Here is a 21,624-nt window from a genome sequence, read left to right as displayed (position 1 = left end):
TTACTTTCAGAATTACACGTTTTAAGCACTTTGAACTCCAAGATGACGCTGTCATCTCCTTCCCAGAGTTCTGTCACTTCCACATAGACTGTAGAATCACAGAACATTAGAGTGGGAGTGTTGAGGATGGAGAGGAGCTGAGAGACTGGAGGTAAGTAGACAAATTGGATTACTATGAAAGTAATTAAGGAAGAAGAAATAAAGACTGACTTTAAACCAACAGAAGTAAGATTATAAAGGAGAGCAATGTGAAAACTATTTCTGAAATAGAATCAGTAGGGCTTCTTATTGGATGGATGATGAGGAAGCAAAAGGTAGTAACAGGTCAAAAATAACATCAAGGTTGGGGCTTCCCAATTTTCTATCTGTGCATACTTATTTAAAGTATGCAAGTATGAACTGCTGCTTTTCCTTAAAAACTCTGAATTTCACCTACATGAGGACACCGGCCCCTGCCCATTCCTACAGTGGCACAGCATTTTTCCTCATTTAGATACATCATTACACTTTTTTTTAAAGGAAGACTGTTGCATTTTTTTTTTTTTTTAGATTTTATTTATTTATTTGACAGAGAGAGAGAGAGAGAGAGAGAGAGAGTGAGAGCAGGAACACAAGCAGGGGGAGTGGGAGAGGGAGAAGCAGGCTTCCCGCCAAGCGGGGAGCCCGATGCGGGGCTCGATCCCAGAACCCTGGGATCATGACCTGAGCCGAAGGCAGACGCTTAACGACTGAGCCACCCAGGTGCCCCACATCATTACACTTTTGAAAGTGGTTTCGATTACCTCGGGAACTTTGAATTGTAATGCCTTTTCCTTGTAAATGCCTTTCCGGATTACCTTTCTCTATTCTATAGGAAGACTTCATGCTCCCTAACAAGCTGGAGAATGTGGAAAACTGTTCTTCGATTCCTTTCCTTTCTTTTTCTCTAAAAAAAATAAAAAAATAAAAAAAATTCTACATTGCATCTCCAGCGCATATAGGGTGATTTAAACTGGTTTTGTAAAAGGAAAAATAAATTTAGTACATGTCCTACATGAAAATAGTCCCTCAGTGCCCAAATTTATTTGGACACAAAATGAACTCAAAGCCTTATGAATTCTCCAAGAAATTCTTAGTGGTGGGCTGGAGTCAGATGTGGGGATGGAGCTGGGGAAATGTTTATTTCCAGATCCACGCATGCTGCTACTAAATTTTCACTGCTCCTTCCTTTTTGGGCGTCTTATACATTTAGTTAAAATGGAAGAGGCATTTGTTTTCTGAGAGGTGATTATAAACATGGCAGGGATGGAAGTGATGGCAAGAGAAGAGATGACAGTAAAGTCCACTCAAATGCTAACCTTGGACCTGCTTTGGTGTTTTCATATCTCCCACTCCATGTCCACAGTCATTCAGCAATTTCTATGAGCTATTTCTTTGCACCATATCCTGCTCCATTTCAAAACTTTCTATCCCCACTCCACTTCCACATTTTTCACCCTGCACCTGGATCATTGCAGCAACATCCAAACTAACCTCCTTAATTCTCCATTCTTTCCCTTTAATTTATGCCCAGATCAGGGAGCACCGAGAAACTTGAAATTCTATTATTCTATTCGCCTACGTGAAACAGAACCTTGCCTTTCAGTTAGAAAGCTTCTAGACTCTCCACATGAAATGTAGGAAGAGAAATTTGACCCTCCAGGTAATTACCAGACACTGTGCTTAGTGCTTTTCATGTGTCCTCAGTTAATATCCTCACAACCACTTGGGAGGCTGATCAGCCCCATATTGAAAGTGCAGAAAGTGAGGCTCAGAGCACTTAAATAATTTTCCTTAAATCACACAGCCAGGAAAAGCTGAGAAAGGATTTGACCCCAGGCCTATCAAGCTCTAAAGCCCAAAAAGTCAGATTTTAATATTCTGAATTTGTGTAAAATAACTGTCTAGAGAAGTAATAACACTCCGATTATAAGGTCTAGGTAACAACAGTCAATGTCAGTATCAATGGCATGGCTGCTGCTGTCACCAAAACCTTATAATCAGAATTACTTTTCACCATGTTTTTCTTTTAAATAGCTGCTTATATAATTTATGTGATTTCTTGTGTTTGTGCAGCCAGCACCACAAGTGTTAACTGTCCTGGTGGCTATTTTAAATACCAGAGGGCATGCAGTAGTTATAACAAAGAGCAATATCAACTTCTCTCTTCTTTCTGGAATATTAAACTTCAATTAAAATGGGTACGATGCAGACTTAAAGAGTCGTACTGTAATCAAACCTGTGCATTTTCGGAAAGATTAAATGTGCTTGCCAAGTACCTTGGGAATTTGAGCCTGTCCCTGAATTGTTTATAGCTTTATTACCTCTCAAGGACCCCCAAGGTCCACATAAAGTTCATTGCTCCACACTCAGAAAGCTGGATTAAACTAAACCCTCCAATTCCTCTATTGTCTCTCCAGATAATTTTATTTTTGGTTATTTTGCTACAGCATTAAAAAAAATCTTCATAAATTCATTTTTGATATTTCTACAAACTCCTTTATGTGTTTACTTGAAGAAATTCCAGCAATTCAAAAAAAAAAAAATGAGCCTAGCCTATGCAAGGTACAAGTGTTTACATCATTCCTTTGAGTATTCTTACAAAAGTACACCCTTTAGTGGTGTGTTTACTTATGAAAAACTCAACAATGATATATGACGACACTTCAAAAATTCTGAAGGGAACTCAAAGAGAGGAAAACATTATGCTCTGTTAAATAGAAACTTACTCGAAATAAATTATGTAATTATTAGGGAAGACTAGAAGAAAATCTGTCACTCTCTCCCAGGTAATTCCTTCTTAGAGGTTACCAGTGAAAATGAAGGTTAAATTTCATTATTGGCACTGAATTATTAGCTTAACTTTTGTTACTGGAATTTCTTAACGCATTTGGTGTATTAAATTTCATTTAAGCTTTTCAAATAACTAAGCTGTTAACTTGGGGTAGTACTTGAAGGGGAATATATGGTGTCAAGGAGGGTTTTTACTGATATTGTTAGTACAGCCTTATCAAATTTATGGTTTGCCAGGAGTATTTTTACCTCCCATTTTATACATAATATCAATTACTTTTTCCAGAAAAAAAATACATACTTTTTTGTAAAACTTTTTCTAGATAAGATTGATAGTGATAGTGTGTCTTCTTTTAGGAATGTCCGCTCTTAAATAAGAATTCTGGGGCCACCTGGGTGGCTCAGTCAGTTAAGCATCTGCCTTCGGCTCAGGTCAGTATCCTGGGGTCCTCGGATCGAGCCCCACATGAGGCTCCTTGCTCACTGGGGAGCCTGCTTCTCCCTCTCCGTCTGCCACTCCCCCTGCTTGCTCTCTCTCTCTCTCTCTCTGTCAAATCAATAAATGAAATCTTAAAAAAAAAAAAGAATTCTGAAGAGTTTTTTGAAGGCTAGAGGTGATGTGGAAGGATTCTTAATTTACCATTTTTCCTTGTCCTTTTGTTGTTTCAAACAGAAACAGAATAATGTTAATAAAATGAAAGGAAATTACATAGTAATTGACCAATAATGACCAATAATGTTGCCATTCTCTACAACTCTTTATAAATAATTTTGTTACCTCTACTTGGCAAGCAAAGGAAGTGAGGCTTAGTGAGACCTGCCAAAGGCCCACAACAAATGAAGGGTGGCCCTGAAATTGAGCCCAGGACTCCTACATCTGTGCTTTCTCCATGATACCATGCTCTCCCTATCCTTGAGACTCTTGGTAGACACCAACCATCCCATTGTCATGGATTTGGGTATCTTTAGATATGGGAAGAATAAGATTATTTTCTCACTGTGTAGTTAATGAAACACTATATATTCTTTTCCAGAGCTGAGTAACTTCAGAGTAGTAAGGTCATACTTCTGTTCTATGAGTTACTATAATGTCATTCTATTTCACAAAATTTCATTATTAACACCTTTAACACTTTAATCCAAAGACTTCTGTTACTGTAGGCATGCTTCTTTTAGATCCAAACTGTGAGACAAAGAATATCACCTTCCTGGGGTTTCTGGACCCATAAGAAAATCACCAACCAGGGAAGCTCACCTAGGTCTTGGTGTCCAGAGTTTTTATTGGGGTTTCATTTCATAGGCATGATTGATTGAATCACTGGTCATGGGATTGAACTCAATCTCCAATTCTCCTCCCCTACCTGGAAGTTAGGCCAATATCACCCGGCTCAAAGCCCCACCTCTCTAGTTACATGGGTCGCCTTTCTGGCATGGCCAAACCACATTCTGAGTCATCTTGTTAGCATGACTCAGTTATGGTATCAGGGGCCCACCATCAATAACAAAGACATTCCTATCACTCAAGAATATCTGAGGATTTCAGGCTTATCTTCCAGGAACCGGGGATGATGAAAACCAGCCAAACTCTTTATTATGCAATAGCTTCCAACAGAGGATGAATTTAAACTCTTAAACCAAATATATTAAAAACAACATGATCATCACAGCAAACTTTTCACATACCAACCAGCAAACAAATTTATATGATGAATTAAATATTACCATGTTAAAAAAAAAAGAGAAATAAATCTACTGGCCAAAAACCTGTAAATATTAACCAAATTTGTGTAAATGTGTCAATCACATTTTAGGAGGTTATTACTTCCTTAAATTTATAGGTGGAAAATTACACATGTTAGCTTAAGATTTGATCATGGATTAAAGACGCTGCATTTATATTTAGCACCTGAATATAAAACCACTTCTAAAGCCACACAGATTATATCAAAGAAGCACAGAATTTTAAATCCGAATATTAGTGACTACTTTCACAACTGAAAAAAACAATAAAAACCAGATTTTTATACTAAGGTAATTACTTCTCTCAGGATCTTTTATTTCAAACCATACCAGAGATATCATCATTTGTCACAGGAACATATTTTAATATTGACAATGTTAGCATTCAGTTCCAAACCTTAATTCCCTAACCTAAAGATAAATCCTGACTTGCCTGGTTTTGTTCTAAGTGAAGAAGAAAGTCAGCTTCATTGGGATGATAATTCGGCATATGTTGGGCTACCTTCACTGCCGTTTCTTTCTTTCCCCCAGTCACGGCAACTGCTACAGGACTCCTCCAGATACTAGAGGCCCCATGGGCTCCCATCAGCTCATATTCCTGTGTGGCCCGTTAGTTTCACTTTAGGAAAACAAATTGTCTTTAGAAACATTAAAATGCTCCTCAAATTTAAGGGCCTAGTTTCATAAATCATTTTCTTCATATATATTGTGTGTGTGCACATGTATATGCATGCACTCATATGTCTTTTAGGTTAAAAGGTTCTAATTTTATTTTTCAAAATATGCTCCTATCATCTGGGAAAATTTATTCTTTTCTATGTGAAAAGCAATAGCTTTTAAGGAAGCTACTTTAAAAAGCAAAGCAAAACAATTTTTTTTCTAGAAACAGCTCTAAAACATACTACCAAATGTAAACATACAGAAACTTTATCATGAACCCATGTAAATTGTAAATGCAAATTTTCAGTACTATGGTAGAGTTAACCAAAGAATGAAAGTCTGTACACTGAGGAAGTGGGACATTCTAACCAAAACGAACTGCAGAGAAACACAAGTTTTTCCAAACTATGTTGTAATGAAGTCTTAGATTTTTTTTCCACTATAGAGTATAGAATGTCTATTTGGTTACCTATCATTCTGGGGTTTTCTAATTATATTGGTTTTTAAACTTGCTAAATCTGAGAAATACGGAAATGGGCAACAAGTCTAAGTCATGAATGGAAATTTAAAAGGTTCTATTTATAAAGATTGAAACAGAGAAAAATATTTTAAAAAATTTAAAAAGTACTATTCTATTATGTTCAGCAAGATAAGTCAGACTGAGAGAGACAAATACCATATGATTCCACTGATAAATAGAATCTTAAAAAAGACAGAGAATAAACAAACAAAGAGCAGAATCAGAACTTTAAATACAGAGAATAAACTGATGGTTGCCAAAGAGGGTTGGGGAAAAATGGGTGATGGAGAGTGGGAGATACAGACCTGCAGTTATGGAAGGATTAAGTCAGAAATATAAAGCAGAGCAGAAGAAATAGAGTCAATGATATTATAATAGTGATGTAATGGGACAGATAGTAGCTACACTTGTGGTGAACATACCATAATGTATAAACTTGTCAAATCACTAAGTTGTACACCTGCAAGTGATGTAACATCATGTGTAAACTATACTCAAATTTAAAAAGGTAAAAACCATTCTTATACTAGCAAGAATTTAAGTAAATATTATCAAAGATTCTAATAAACAATGATTCTTCAGTGTTGCTCAAATACCTGAATACCAATTTTTTTCTCTTTTTTTCTTTTAGTTTTTTTGGGGAATTTTTCTAAAGAATATAGCATCAGTTTTTGCTTGATAAAAATGTATTATCTTCACATCTATTTGGAAGTATTTAAATGCATAATTTATGAAAATCTTATCATTTTTATTCTATATATAATTTAAATATATAAGTTCATAATAATAAATAAATATGCCTGTCTTGCACCTGAATAATAATTTTTAATTACAGCCTCAAAAGTGTTTTCAAATATTACTTATATAAGTATTAAATTTCCCTGTGAGTTACCCATATGTCTGTGGGTGAACTGAGAGTTTAACTGAGATCAGTGAGAAAGTTAGCATAAGAGGGAGGTGGTCAGAATCAGTTCACAAATTTACTCACTAATATTTATTGAGTGTTTGCTATTGGCAAGATACTGGGCTTATAGCAGTGGATGAAACAGAACCCAGAATTGCAGAGTCTATTGTTTAGTGAGGAAGACAGACATTAAGAAATAATTATACAGAACAATATTCACTTGCAAATCGTGCCGTGTACTATGAAAAAGAAATGAAGGCTATAAGAGAAGTCTTAGTACCGACTTAATTTAGATCAGAACTTGTTGGTAAAGTCTTCTTTGTAGATATGACAAAATAAATTATCAAAAAGAGTTATCACATTTATCCATGGGAAGAGTTGGAGTAGGGACATTCCAGTCTGAGAAAACAATATATAGGAGGATGCTAAGGTAGGAAAGCACTTGGTGGATTTCAGGAAAAGATTAACGTGACTGAAATACAGTGAAGGGTGGAGGACAGTGTAAAATGAGACTAGAGAGAGAAGCAAGGGTCATATCATGCAAGGCTTGGAACTATCCTAAGAATTTTGTATTTTATCATAAATGCAAGGAGAAATCAAGGATAGATTTTAAACAGAAAGTTATAGGATCATATTTGTCTTTTAAATATTACTTTGGCTGCTATGTAGAAAATGGATGGATGTAGCAGGAGAGGAAATGGGTAGACGAGTTAGGAGCCTGTGCTACAAGCCCATGGAATAAAATGGTAGATGAGGCCAGGTAATGGTGATGACCGAACTGGAGAAAAGTGGATAGATTTAAGATACATACTGGAGATAGCACTGATAGGCCATGAGAATAGCCTGGATTCAGGACAGAATGAGGAAAGAGGTGTCAAGAACAAAAATCTAACTTTTCCTACATAGCCACGAGTTGGCTGATGGCTGATAGTGTCATTTAATGACATGGAGGAACCCTGGAGGAAGAGCAAATCTGGTAGAGTTGAGAGGTGGGAATGAAGAGTTCAGTTGTGAGACTCATTAATCCCACTTTGTTCTAAGTATCTGACTTACATTTTGTAATAACATAGCCGTATTCCCAGCCTTTTTAGTCCATGTCCTCCACTAGGAAAATCTTGATATGGATTATGGGTTCCTGGAACTAAGATGCTACTTTCAAGAATTAATGAAGAAGGAGAATTAACTTTTTAAACTAACATGTCTAGTATTTTAGACTTTTGGCCCCAGATAACAAAATAATATGTGCTTAATTTCAAATTAAAAGATTTGGAAGAGAATAATCAGTCAAGAATTAAGCATTGTGGCTAAACCCTCTAAAACCTGATCATCTGCCTTCCCAAACACACTACCTACATCTTGGCCCAAACTTTTCTGTGCAAGAACATTTCCAGTGTTCTTTCTGGTATTGAATGCAAATTTGGGGGCCATTTTATGTTGCCTTTAACTAAAGCTCTTTTAAAAGATTTCCTACTAACTAACTCTCAATGATTTATAGGCTGGAGCCACATGGCGCTGGTTGCGACTATTTGGACAGATCAGGAGGGAAGCAGGCACAGGAAGAGAATTTAAGATAGATGTCACAGAATCCTCACATGAGAGAATCCCAAAATCTACAGTAAAAGCAGAAAAGAGGGTCTAATAGCTCTTTTACTGATAAAAAGATGGCCCAGTGGTTTCATAATATCCACATTATAGTTGAGTAGTAGGATCATAGCTTATTAAAAAAAAAAAAAAAATGGAGGCAGGGCAGTAATGACAACAATTAACAACATACATTAAATGTGTATCATGCACTAAATGCTCTCCCTGTGTAATATTATTTAATTTACTCTGAACCCCTTCAAGACAAGTACTCTATGACTAGCATTTTAGAGAACAGGACATGAGGCTTAGAGGTCATAAATCATTTGCCAGGGATGCCTGGGTGGCTCAGTCATTAGGTGTCTGCCTTCGGCTCAGGTTATGATCCCAGGGTCCTGGGATCGAACCCCGCGTCGGGCTCCCTGCTCCGCGGGAAGCCTGCTTCTCCCTCTCCCACTCCCCCTGCTTGTGTTCCCTCTCTCGCTGTCTCTCTCGGGTCAAATAAATAAATAAAATCTTTAAAAATAAATAAATAAATAAATAAATCGATCGCTGTGTCTCTCTCTGTCAAATAAATAAAATCTTAAAAATAAAAATAAATAAAAAAATAAATAATTTGCCAAAGGCCACACAGGTAGAAAACGGGAGAGTGAAATGGCCAGATATATCTGACTCCAGAAGTGGAGTTTCCTACCACTGTGACACAGCACCAGCACACAAAAGAGGAGATGAAGAAGCGTCAGTATTTCTTCCGTGTCAAAAGCTGGAAATAAAAACAAAATTGTGCATACATTGGTCCCCAAATATTTGGGAATATTCCAAAAGAAGGAAAGTGTCCCTGCTGTGCAGGACCATCCTTTTCTTACATGGGCCTCCTGCACACAGAGCCAACCACTTATGGGCATTGAAAACCACCTTGAGTTCAGCATAATTTCTTACAGATCTGGAGATATTTGATTTAATAATACAGTTCCTATCATTGTGAATTTCATCCTTGCGTCTTAAGAAACTGTTAACCTATAACTGTTAATTTTTTGTTCTTTAAATTTCAATGATTAAAATTCATTTTCTTTCATCTGGTCCATGATCACTGCACCCCTATGTTTAAACCAATTTAGATGAGCACTTCACTGACCTTTTCTAACACAAAGTATGGATTGGTGAATTATTTTTAGTTGAAAAAATTTGCTTTAGTTTGAGTTTCGAAAAACCAGTAAAAGAAATGCAGTGAGATATTTCAACTCAGTTTTTAGCAAAATTCTAAATGATATAATAGCAATTCTAATATGGCCATTTCTACAAAGATGCAAATACAATGAAGAACACGAAACTTTCTCTGTCACCCTTCAGAAACACAGGCATAGGCCACCCCACTCTAATACCACTCATTCTCTTTCTCACCGCACAAATGCGGCAGCTCCCCTTTTCAGCAATTCCAGTACATCTGACTGAACGCACTCTTAAATGATGAAGAGAATTTACAAGATAAGGGGCAAGGGGCATTCCACTTAAGGGGGACAGCGCACACAGTGTACAGCAAAGACTTGAAGGGAATCATCAGAAATTGGGGGTGGGGTGGATGAATGCTGGTAGGAGATAAGGCTGTGTAGACAGGCTTGGGACCAAATGTTGAGGGTCTTTTATGCTGAGTGAAGGAGTCAGACAGATACTTAAGGAATAACAAACCATTGGCGACCCATTTTCTTTCTTTCACAGGCTTCATGTACTTCCTTCACCTCCTGTTATTCTATAAGTTGGGAAAAAAAAAAAAAGCTAACCATACAAACTAACCAAACAAAGCTAGCTTCTTTTTCCATATCCATTTGGAGCGTACTTCTACAATTCAATATATTTAGTGGCCTGATACTATGGTTCTCTGTATGTGAAATTGTTCTTTGGCACGAAGAAAAGCCATGACTAATTCAAAGGAGGCCTATTTGGGTGGAACTTTTGAAGACTATAAAGCCATTGAAAATACAGACAGAAAAATAAACTATTTTTCAGGAGAAAAACTACACTTCTACTGCTGAAGCCATGGGTATTCTTTTTATAAAAGACGTGTTTCATCTTTTACGCCTATGCAATTTCCTTCTATGCCAAAAGATTCCTCTGTGTATTAAGGGACCAACTCAAATGAAGAAGAACAATGACAATAAATTTATTTTTGGAATTTTCTGACCTGGTCAGGGCCAACTGAATAGAAGATATGTGGCATGTACATATGTGTTGTATGTGTGATTTTAAAACTATTTTTTTAACTGGACTCATTTTACATATAAAATCTTGCCTTCAAACCAACTAAATTTCCAGATTATTTGGCTTTTTCAGTACCTTCTACTTTTACTATAACCAGGACTTCAACTTCGAAGAAAATTGCTCTGTAAGATTTAATACATTTTCTCATTGCAGGTGTGTGCTTCCTCCAAGGCAGGGAACATAGTCTATTACTGGCCCACATGCTGAGGGACCAGCAGAAATGTGGCAAGTTTGGTAGAACCTGGGCAACAGGCAAAATAAAATCCTGTTAGCAGGTCTAGTGAACTTGGAATGCGTTCTATCCCTCTAATAAATGTTGGTCTTATTTTTGTGGGGAGTGCTGAGCGTTGTTTGTTGCAAGTGCTTGTCATTTAATTTATTAAAATTGTGAGAATAGAAGAATGGGTGGCTATGACAAGATGCACTAAATGCAGACTCTTTCAAGTTATTCATTAAAATCATTAGTCCTGTTCCACCCCCTCTTAAACACAAATGTATTAACATCAAGACTGGTGGAATGATTACCAGGCTTCATGACACCAGAGGTCATAATATTTGTCACCTTAATTTTACAATACAATTAAGTAATGATGGATTTAAACAAATTCATTTATAGTACATTTGAGAATCCTGGGGTAAAAATAGGATCAAGATAAATGTTCCCACATTCTAATTAACATTTGCTTGGTCTTAGGAGCACGGCATCCCTACCGACATGGGCTACGCAGTGGCCCCTCACCATTCGGGTGTCTACCCTGTACACGTTCAACTTTATGAGGCCTGGAAGAAGGTTTGGAATATTAGAATCACCAGCACTGAAGAATATCCACATCTGAAACCAGCTAGATATCGGAGGGGCTTCATTCACAAAAACATCATGGTGAGCTTCCTCCGGTATGCATAGGGTACAACTAATTCTTCCAGATTTACATTCGTCATTTGAAGAAAGAACAAAAGAGAAGAGCAAAATGTTGAGCACTTAACTATAGGAAAAGCTTCCTGCTGCAGGAAGTATATTTATCATATCTAAGCAAAGGATGTTTTAATTAAAGTCACTTCTTTACAATTCTTTGAATATAAAATGCTTTATTTTTTTTTATTTTTATTTTTTTTACTGACACTACTTCTATTAACCAGGAACTGATGTTAAAATACTAAGGAAATAATATATCTGACTTGCAGATAATTTACAGAAGCCATTATCTCTTCAAAAAGTTACTTAGTATGTAAAATGAAAACCAACTCTCTCTATATTAACCATGCTGCTCTTTTACAAGTCAAACTGTTCTTCTCTTTACCATGTCAGACCAAGCAAACAAACAAAAAACTTGACTACTTACAACAAGAAACTATACATGAAGTCCTGCATAATCACTAACAGATCATAATATAGAGTACGAATGTAACAGATGATGTTAATTAAGTCATTTACATCCCTTGTCAAATTCTTTCTAAAGCTTCCCTATTTTGTGTTTTTGTTTTTTTATTTTTTACACTGGTGACACATGCATACCGTCAAGATATGTTATTACCTAATACTTTGTGTGACCTCCCAAAGGAACTAAATCCTACTTTTTTCCCAAACTAGAAAATCCAAAGAGTGCTGATGAAGTTAGGAAGTGGCTTCCTGATTTAGACTCATCCTGGGAAGAAATACCACACAGAACACTGTGTGGTGAGGCACTGGAACTCTCTGTCAGACTACGTTTGACCAGATGCCTACTCTCTAGAATTAGGCATAACTGACTTCTTTTCACAGTTTTCTAATGTCTGCAAAAATTACAGAATGGATAATGACATTTAATTTGGATCAACTTGCATCTTGACTTTTTCCTCAATAAAAACTGTTGTAAATGCTAGATGGGGACATAATGGCTCTATTTCAGCCCAGTCTGCCCTTCTTCTTTACTGAAAATAAACTCGCTATGCCTCAAGCTGCAAGCCTTTTGACCAGAGAGAGTTTAGGAGACCTGGGTTATAATTCAAGAGTATTCAATACTTTCCTGCCATTTCTAAATCATATGCTGTCTTAGTAGAATAGTGAGCGTAAGTCTCTAAGGACTTTATTAAATGTTGTCCTCTTTTGTTTCTGTTTCTGGCTGGACTGCCAGAAAATTTGCTTGGCTGTGTCCCATGGGATATGTTCATTTTTCGTTTCTCCTGAAAACATAGTTTACCTGTATTATAAATGCACGAATCTTACAGGTAATAAAGGCTCTCACAGATTTCCTGTTTTGATGGAAGTGTCCCTATGGCTCCAGTTTTGTAGCAATCCATGGAAACCCTCTATATTTGCTTTGTGGGCTCTTGGATGAGAATGTCCAAGTGGGAAGTGCTCAGCAGGCAGTTGATTATGCAGTAAAAGAGAGAGAACATGGCTTGGAGTCATCCAACTAGAGGTGCAAATTAAGACCACAAGAGCCAATATGCCCTCCGAGGAAGAGAATGAAAATAAAAAATCACACCCACATTTTGTTTTATGAGACGAAGGAAACTTTTTTTTTTAATATTCACAAATCAAATTCCAAAGGCCTTAAATGAAACTCATTACTTCTCTTCAAGCCAGCTATTGTTGATCCTGCTATTCCTAATTCAGTTCTGCAATTCCAACATCATGCTGGCCACTGCCCTCCAACTTCCAGTCTCTACATTCCATCAGTAACTCCTTTACAATACATTTTTATTTCCCTTAGTTTCCCACAGCCTAATTCACTGCCTTGACTTCATGTGTAAACTGTGCTGCTGGTTCCTACTTTGTTTATAGCTTAAAACTATAGCTGGCACTATACAGTGCCAACCTTTCATTCTTTTTAAAACACTGCCTTCATCTGGGCCTTCCTAACCTTGATACTTCCAATTATCTCCACACCCCTTAACTTGCTCTTCATGTATCTGAAAACAGTTTAGATTAAATCTACCTTTCTATCTTCTGTTTTCCTGTAACTAATACAGACTCACTCCAGCCCAAAAGTTCTAAAACAGCATTGCTGTGTCCATGTCTTTGTCATTTTTTCTACCTTGAAAGACTTTCTGACCACTCTCTACCTACTCTTCTTCCCTTTATTCCTCAATATCAAGCCCATATCCTGTAATTTAATGTAAAGCACCTTGGTGTATAACAGCTGAGCAGCTAACTCAGGCCCACTGTCCTGTGAATTCCTGTAACAGATTATCTTATAACTCCACTAAGAATATAAAAGCCTACTATATTTCAAGGTGTTTGTGCCCTAACTAGAATCTCTGGGTTTCCAGTCCTAGTGCTTTGTCTGCTACACAAATTCGGTGTTCATTCAGTAAGAAATTAAGGAAAAACCAGGACTCTCTGACCTAACCCCTGGTTGCTAAATGTGACTTTCCGGAGAAAGCCAGAGCCCTCTAAGCAATTAGACTACAGATCCTGATTATCTACTTTCTGTTTCTAATGGAGGTGTCCATTGATAAAGATTCCCATTAGTCATGCTGCGAGCCTCCTAGGTGGTCTTTACTGGTGGCTTCTAGAAGCATTTGTTGACAGCGGCTCCAGGTTTAGGTCTTAGGTACAGGATATTGGCTTCAGGTCCCATTGGTCAAGATTTTTGTTGGTTAGGCTTTCTTAACCGTCTCCCAGTTACTGTCAGCAAGGTTTCCATAGTCTCCTCAATGTCTCAAAGTTTGAATTTGATAGTGTTACACTCCCAGAACCAATTCTACAGGGCAGTCCATAGCAAAGTACCAAAACAAACAAACAAACAAACAAACCCTCTCTCATTCCTTCTCTAACACAAGAGAGCTATTTCAAGGAACATGTTCAGTGTCTGTAGCATTGAGCTCAGTGAGCAAGACAATGGAATATGACCCTGTCACATTCTAAGTATCCCCTCAGGCTCCCGTGGCGGCCCGTTGATCATCCTAGGGCTCGTGGTATCTCTTATCCTCTCAGCAGTGCAATCCTTCCCAGAGTTGCAGGGTAAAGCCCTTGCACTTCCTCTTCTCAGTGTTCAAACTCAAATAATTTGAGAAATAGACAAAACTCAAATTTCTTTTCTCTCTCCATTTTGCATAGGATCAGCAAGGCAATTAAGTCTCAAAGACAGCTCTTTATGTTTCCATAGTTTTTCAAGCAAGATATTCAAACTGAATCCCAAAAGTGATTCAGAATTATGCACTTTTAAAATGTAAAACTAACCTAGCATTTGATCACGTGGGCATTTCATTATTTAGCTTTGGGGCGTTTCTCTTTATTCTGATATACCTTAAATTCTTCGAGAGTAGAAAGAATATATCTTTGTGTTCTCCCACATGGACTTATGTAGTTGTTTAAAAAAAAATGAGTAAATGCTGTATAAAGCTTTGATTTCCAGGAAAGTGATATTTTCATGAATTGTTAGGGAATATGTTTAATTCAGTTAGAATATCTTTGCACTGGGTTCTTGTTTGCCATTGATTTTGCAGAATGTGTAGTACTTTTAAACATAAACATCACCAGAGCTAATACTTGGCAATAAATTGAAGTTCTTTTAACTATTTCACCAAGATAGAGGAGCTCCCAAGGATATTTGACCAATTTACAAAAACAAATAGGATATATAAAGTTTCAATTTACACAGCAATGTATGATATACTGATTGAGCTAAGAATTGTGCTTTTTGTAAGAAACTAGATTGAAATTTATTATGATACAAAAACTAAAGAAAAAGAACTAGTATATTTGCAGAAGGTTGCAAAGCATGAAAAGTCCTACATAGGTAATATTTTGAAAGCACTTACTGAGCCAAATGTGCTCTAAGAATAAAGACAGAAAAAAATGAAGATCAATTTACTGAGGACAATAAGCAGAAGACTTGTATATTTAAGATTCTGTAAGCTTGTAGCTCTCCAAAGTATATTCATTAATTGTCTACTACTTTAAGTATACAGTGAGAAACACAGGTCATTATGAAGTCATATAAGATTTAGCTAAAGATTGTACCATCCTGCACAGCACTAATTCACACTTTCTTTTATAATTGCACTGTTATTTTACCTGTAAGAATTTGAAAAACATACCCTTATCATGAATGTGTATAAGTGAAACAAATAATGGCTTTCATATACAAAGGATGAAAATAAGTTTTTTTCCTAAATGATGTTTTATCATTTTGTTTATGACAGTTTATAAAAATTAATAATCAAAAGCCATAATCTCTTTTTAACTTTTGGAACTGGCAGGCTTCAGACTTAAAATTTGGGGCAGTAGTCCTTCCATACTGGAGAAGACACTATGGTTTGTGTCTCAAATATTTGTTCGAATTTAAAATCTCATTCTTTTTTTTAATTTAAATTCAATTAGCCAATTTATTTTTTTAATATTTTATTTATTCATTTGAGAGAGAGAGAGACAGAGTGAGGACAAGCAGGGGGAGAGGGAGAGGGAGAGGGAGAAGCAGGCTCCCTGGGACCCTGGGACCATGACCCAAGCCGAAGGCAGACGCTTAACCATCTGAGGAACCCACGTGCCCCTCAATTAGCCAATTTATAGTACATCATTAGTCTCAGATGTAGAGCTAATTTATCAGTTGCATATAACACCCCGTGCTCATCACATCCCGTGCCCTTCTTAATGCCCATCACCTAGTTACCCCATCCCGCCATGCCCCCATCCACCTCCCCTCCAGCAACCCTCAGTTTGTTTCCTGTAGTTAAGAGTCTCTCGTGGTTTCTCTCCCTCTCAGATGACTTCCCATTCTGTTTTCCCTCCCTTTCCCCGCAGTCCTCTGTTTCTTATATTCCACATATGAGTGAAACCATATGATAATTATGTTTCTCTGATTGACTTATTTCACTCAGCATAATACCGTCATTTCTTAAGAATCACATTAAGTCAATAATTGACTTCATTTTCTAGTGCATGTGTAGAATTTGGCAGAAAGTATCATCCTTAAAATTTTTGCCTACTAGATTACAGGGTAGACAATTCCAATATTTTTAAAGTCTCATTTTCACTTTTTTTTATTTCTTAAGATGCTGGAACATACTAGGCTTCATAGCAGCAGTACTGATTTGGAGATTTAAAATAGATAAGTGGCTAAAATAATTCAAAGTCTATCTTAGTTTTAAAATATTTCTTCAACTTTCTTCAGTATTCTTTCTTTACTGATGTCATTCTTGCTTTCCCAGAGTGTGAAGGATTTTCTGGGTCTTAGTTAAGAGTTGAATAATGACACCAGCTTATGCATCAGCTTCCATGGGAAAAAAAAAAACCCAAGTTTCAACAAATTAATGGTTGAAAGAACTTTTTCCTTACTTGTTTATTCTTCCTTCAGGTTCTTCCAAGACAAACCTGTGGGCTTTTCACTCACACAATTTTCTACAAAGAATATCCAGGAGGTCCTAAAGAGCTGGACAAGAGTATCCAAGGAGGTGAACTTTTCTTCACTGTGGTTCTCAATCCGGTAAGTACTTTGAGTTATTCTCCAAAAGAAAAAAATGATGAAAAATGACAGGGTGGCTGAAAATTACCCTGACAAAAAGGCCAGAGTTTGGGTAGTGTCAGCCAATTCAATATGAAGTTTTAGCTCCAAAACAGAAAAAAATTCAATGGAACCACATCTGGAGATGAGGGCAAACTCATTCTACAAGGAGCAGCGACATGAGGAACTTATGGAAAGCCAAGAAAGTGCTCCAGAACCTCCTTTGCATTGAAAAGTGTTCAGAATTCAGAGATTTCTTGTTTTTATGGAGAACAAGATCTTTTTGAAGTTTTTATTTGAATTCCAGTTAACATAGAGCATACTGTTAGTTTCAGATGTACAATATAGTGATTCAGCACTTCCCCTCAACACCTGATGCTCATCAACGATGCCCACCTCCCCTCCGGTAACCATCAGTTTGTTCTCTATAGTTAAGAGTCTGTTTCTTGGGTTGCCTCTCTCTCTTTTTTTTCCATTTGTTCATCTGTTTTGTTTCTTAAATTCCACATATGAGTGAAATCATATGGTATTTGTCTTTCTCTGACTGACTTATTTCACTTAGTATAATACTCTTTAGCTCCATCTACATCATTGCAAATGGCAAGACTTCATTCTTTTTATGGCTGAGTAGTATTCCATTATATATATCTACCACCTTTCCTTTTTTTTAAATTTTATTATGTTATGTTAATCACCATACATTACATCATTAGTTTTGGATGTAGTGTTCCATGACTCATTGTTTGCGTATAACACCCAGTGCTCCATTCAATACGTGCCCTCTTTAATACCCACCACCAAGCTAACCCATCCCCACACCCCCTCCCCTCTAGAACCCTCAGTCTGTTTCTCAGAGTCCATAATCTCTCATTGTTTGTCTCCCCCTCCGATTCCCCCCCCTTCACTTTACCCTTCCTACTATCTTCTTTTTTTTTTTAACATCTAATGTATTATTTGTTTCAGAGGTACAGGTCTGTGATTCAACAGTCTTACACAATTCACAGCGCTCACCATAGCACATACCCTCCCCAATGCCTATCACCCAGCCACCCCATCCCTCCCACCCCCCACCACTCCAGCAACCCTCAGTTTGTTTCCTGAGATTAAGAATTCCTCATATCAGTGAGGTCATATGATACATGTCTTTCTCTGATTGACTTATTTCACTCAGCATAATACCCTCTAGTTCCATCCATGTCATTGCAAATGGCAAGATTTCATTCCTTTTGATGGCTGCATAATATTCCATTGGAGATATATATATATATATATATATCTATATATATATATATTATATATATATACCATATCTTCTTTATCCATTCATCTGTCGATGGACATCTTGGCTCTTTCCATAGTTTGGCTATTGTCTACCACCTCTTCTTTATCCATTCATCAGTCAATGGACATTTGGGCTCTTTCCATAATTTGGCTATTGTAGATAATGCTGCCATAAACATTGTGGTGCATGTATCCCTTTGAATTAGTATTTTTATATTCTTTGGGCAAATACCTAGTAGTATAATTGCTGGATCATAGGGTAGTTTTATTTTTAATTTTTTAAGGAATCTCCATACTGTTTTCCAGGGTGGCTGTACCCACTCTGTTTGCATCCCATCAACAGTGCAAGTGGGTTCTCCATTCTCCACATCCTCACCAACACCTGTTGTTTCTTGTTTTGTTGATTGTAGCCATTCTGACAGGTGTGAGGTGATAGCTCATCATGTAGTTTTGTTTTGTATTTTCCCTGATAAGTGATGATGAGCATCTCTTCATGTGTCTGTTAGCCATCTTTGTCTTCTTTATATAAAGAATTTATAAAATTCAACACCCAAAAAATGAATAATCCAATTAAAAATGGGCAGAAGACACGAATAGACATTTTTCCAGAGAACAAGATTTTTCACCTGTAAAACTCTCCTATTCCCACTGTGGACTAGTTTTCTCATTTAGGTGACCACTGACACTATTATTCTTTTTTTCCCCTTCCTATTTAAAGTAAAGATATAAGCAAAATGGAAGAGAAATTAGATAAGCAAATATTGTCATTTTGGATACATTTATGTGAGATCTTGTCTTGCTAGGTCTCAGGCTGGGCAGATCAGCCTGTTTAATTGGCTTCTGCTCTTCTTCCATCACTTCTTAATACTTGTGTGCCAGCTCCACAATGAACCTTTTGCACAGATATCTGCCTGAGGCGAGTATTATAAAGTTGTGTAGACAAAGACGAACTAATTGAAGTAAGGTGTATAAGGAAAAGAAGGGATTTTTATTTCCCTTCTGAATATCACTAACAAAAAATAAAATTAGGTTTATTTATCAGATGTATGGGTTTGCCCCTGGCATTAGCAATATTCAAGATGAAAAAGTTGTAATTTTCCAAATATGAAAAAAAGTCTATTAGCATGAAAGTTGAAGAAGATAGAAATAAAGAGAATAAATTTGAAAAGCCCCACTCTGGATCCTAATTTTACAGGTCTTACAAATAAAATTACAGGTATTTTTCATCTTCTTGTATTTAATGACTATATTTATTTCTCGACTTCTACAAAATGATATTAGAAGCTAGGGTAACTCATCTTTGGGAAAAATCAGCATGTGTATCGAAAAATTGAGATGATTTCAGGTAGTATGCCATTTTGCCTTTTGGAAGTTTATCAGTCTTCATACCCCAAAAATATAAATAATTCTGATTTATACATCAGAAATAATCTGATTTTTCTAACATACCTATTCTTTACAAATGGAAGCATCTTTGGAATCATCTCTTATGGCTTTCTTCTTCTCTCTCTCTTTTGTCAATTCAGCCAGTAATACACAGGTAAAAGAGTTAAACCAATACTTGACTATGAACTAAAGACTAAGTTAAAATATTCTTAATATGTTAACATTTTCACCAATAATTTTAAGACCCTTTAGTCTGCAAAGTATAAAATTCTGATGTTTTATATTTCCTTTCATTGTAGAGCAATAAGACTATGAACAGGTAATCATCTATTTGATTCTTTTTTTTTCTTAGAGAGAGAGTGTGCGTGAGCCGGGGCCGGGGGGCTGGGGGGCAAAGGGAGAGAGGGAGAGAATCTTAAGCAGACTCCACGCCCAGCACAGAGCCCAACTCGAGGCTTGATCTCACAACCCTGACATCATGACCTGAGCCAAAATCAAGAGTCGGCCACTTAACTGACTGAGCCACCGATGTGTCCCCTATTTGATTCTTTTAACCAGTAGTTGCTTTGGTGCTTAAGAAATTCCTAAGTGGTATTATAATTTCAGAACTTCCTAGATATTAGTTTCATTTAACATGGAAGAAATTCAATATTAGATCATTCATATACAATAGATTTATAAGAAACGTTTTTCACTATTTCAAAACCAAATTATTTTCTTTTTTAATAATTATTCTATTTTATTTGACAGAGTGTGCACGCACACAAGCAGGGGGGAGGGGCAGAGGGAGAGGGAGAAGCAGACTCTCCGCTGAGAAGGGAGCCCAATGAGGGGCTCGATCCCAGGACCCTGGGATCATGACCTGAGCCGAAGGCAGATGCTTAACCAACTAAGCCACCCAGGCACCCCCCCCCCCAGATTATTTTCTTAATTAAATAAAAATCTTGTAGTAAAGCTTCTATGAGTCATGGATACAAATTTGAGCTAAATAAGCTGAGCAAATGCTTTAAATGTTTAGCAAATCTTGCTACTTTTCAGGCCTTTACAGATAATATTTGGCAATTTTGTTTGTCTTGATGAGAAGATCCACAGGGAATAAAGGGGAGAAAAAAACTTTTCCAGAAAACTTGTGCTTTCCTGATTCAGAAAACTTTCAGTAGACAATTACTTTCAGATAAATGCTGAAATTCAAAATTGACAGATCCTTGTCAGATATCATAAGATAGGGAAGGAATCCAAATTAATTTCATCTGCCACGCCAAAAAGCAACTGTAGTCACCTGGAGATTTCTGGTTGAGAGGTCCACTTCTAAGACTCAGCCCAAGTCTCACCCAAGGGAAAACTGCTATCATTAGTTCGTGATGCTGCCTTGGGAGAAGAGTGAGGAGGAGTGACCTGTTTCCCATGAATTCTCCATCCCAAAATTACATGTTTGGGTAAAGCTTGTGTTAAAATTAAGAGAGGTCCAGGTGCAGTGAGGCATGCTACTAATTTGGCAGATGGCTCTCTTTTTTAGGTCAGAATGAGAATGAGAAAAACCTTGATGGAATCAAAGTAGATATTAGCTGCAGGAAAGATATGAAATTTAATTACAGTGAATTTGAATGGTAGCCATTATAAGCTTAAGTAATACCCCAGTCCTTGATTAGAAGTGCCATTTTCTGAGAATGCTGAATGAGTTTTCCAACATACAAAAAGGTATATGTGTATTGGAAACATACCTATATCTCTTAAATATATTCAAATACACTTGAGTTGAAAATGTAAATATAAACAGGACTTCAAGTAATGTATTTTAAAAGTTTCCTGCCCATATGTCAACATAATATCAAGGTGCTACAGTAAGTTTTACCAGTATCGGGGTGAGAGGTAGCTGCAACAGAGTACCTCTCAGAGTTCAATTAGAATAGATGACAGCAAAGCTAACTAGAATAACGCTCTAGTTTGAAATGTTCTACTGTTACCAAAGTATTTTTTATTACTAAAGAAAAAAATGCCAATCAAATAAATTTAATGCAGATAAAAATATATTAGCACTGTCTAAAAGAGAGAAAACC

General features: G+C 36.7%; 1 protein-coding gene across 1 annotated transcript in view; it reads left to right on the top strand.

Annotated features, from left to right (window-relative positions):
- The window catches only part of LOC114196676 (bifunctional heparan sulfate N-deacetylase/N-sulfotransferase 3), a 162,785-nt gene that overhangs the window by 60,344 nt on the left and 80,817 nt on the right, over positions 1-21,624 (top strand). Inside the window, exons 4-5 of the mRNA XM_028087403.2 lie at positions 11,167-11,352; positions 16,754-16,882. Coding sequence (XP_027943204.1) covers positions 11,167-11,352; positions 16,754-16,882 — 315 coding nt within the window. The remainder of the gene's footprint in view (positions 1-11,166; positions 11,353-16,753; positions 16,883-21,624) is intronic.

Source organism: Eumetopias jubatus, unplaced genomic scaffold (genome assembly GCF_037043125.1).
Source record: "Eumetopias jubatus isolate StellerSeaLion01/CBP00866 unplaced genomic scaffold, mEumJub1_p1.0 scaffold_2, whole genome shotgun sequence".
NCBI classification, from domain to species: domain Eukaryota; kingdom Metazoa; phylum Chordata; class Mammalia; order Carnivora; family Otariidae; genus Eumetopias; species Eumetopias jubatus.
Note: the sequence above shows the minus strand (reverse complement) of the source record. Positions and strands in the feature narration are given on the sequence as shown.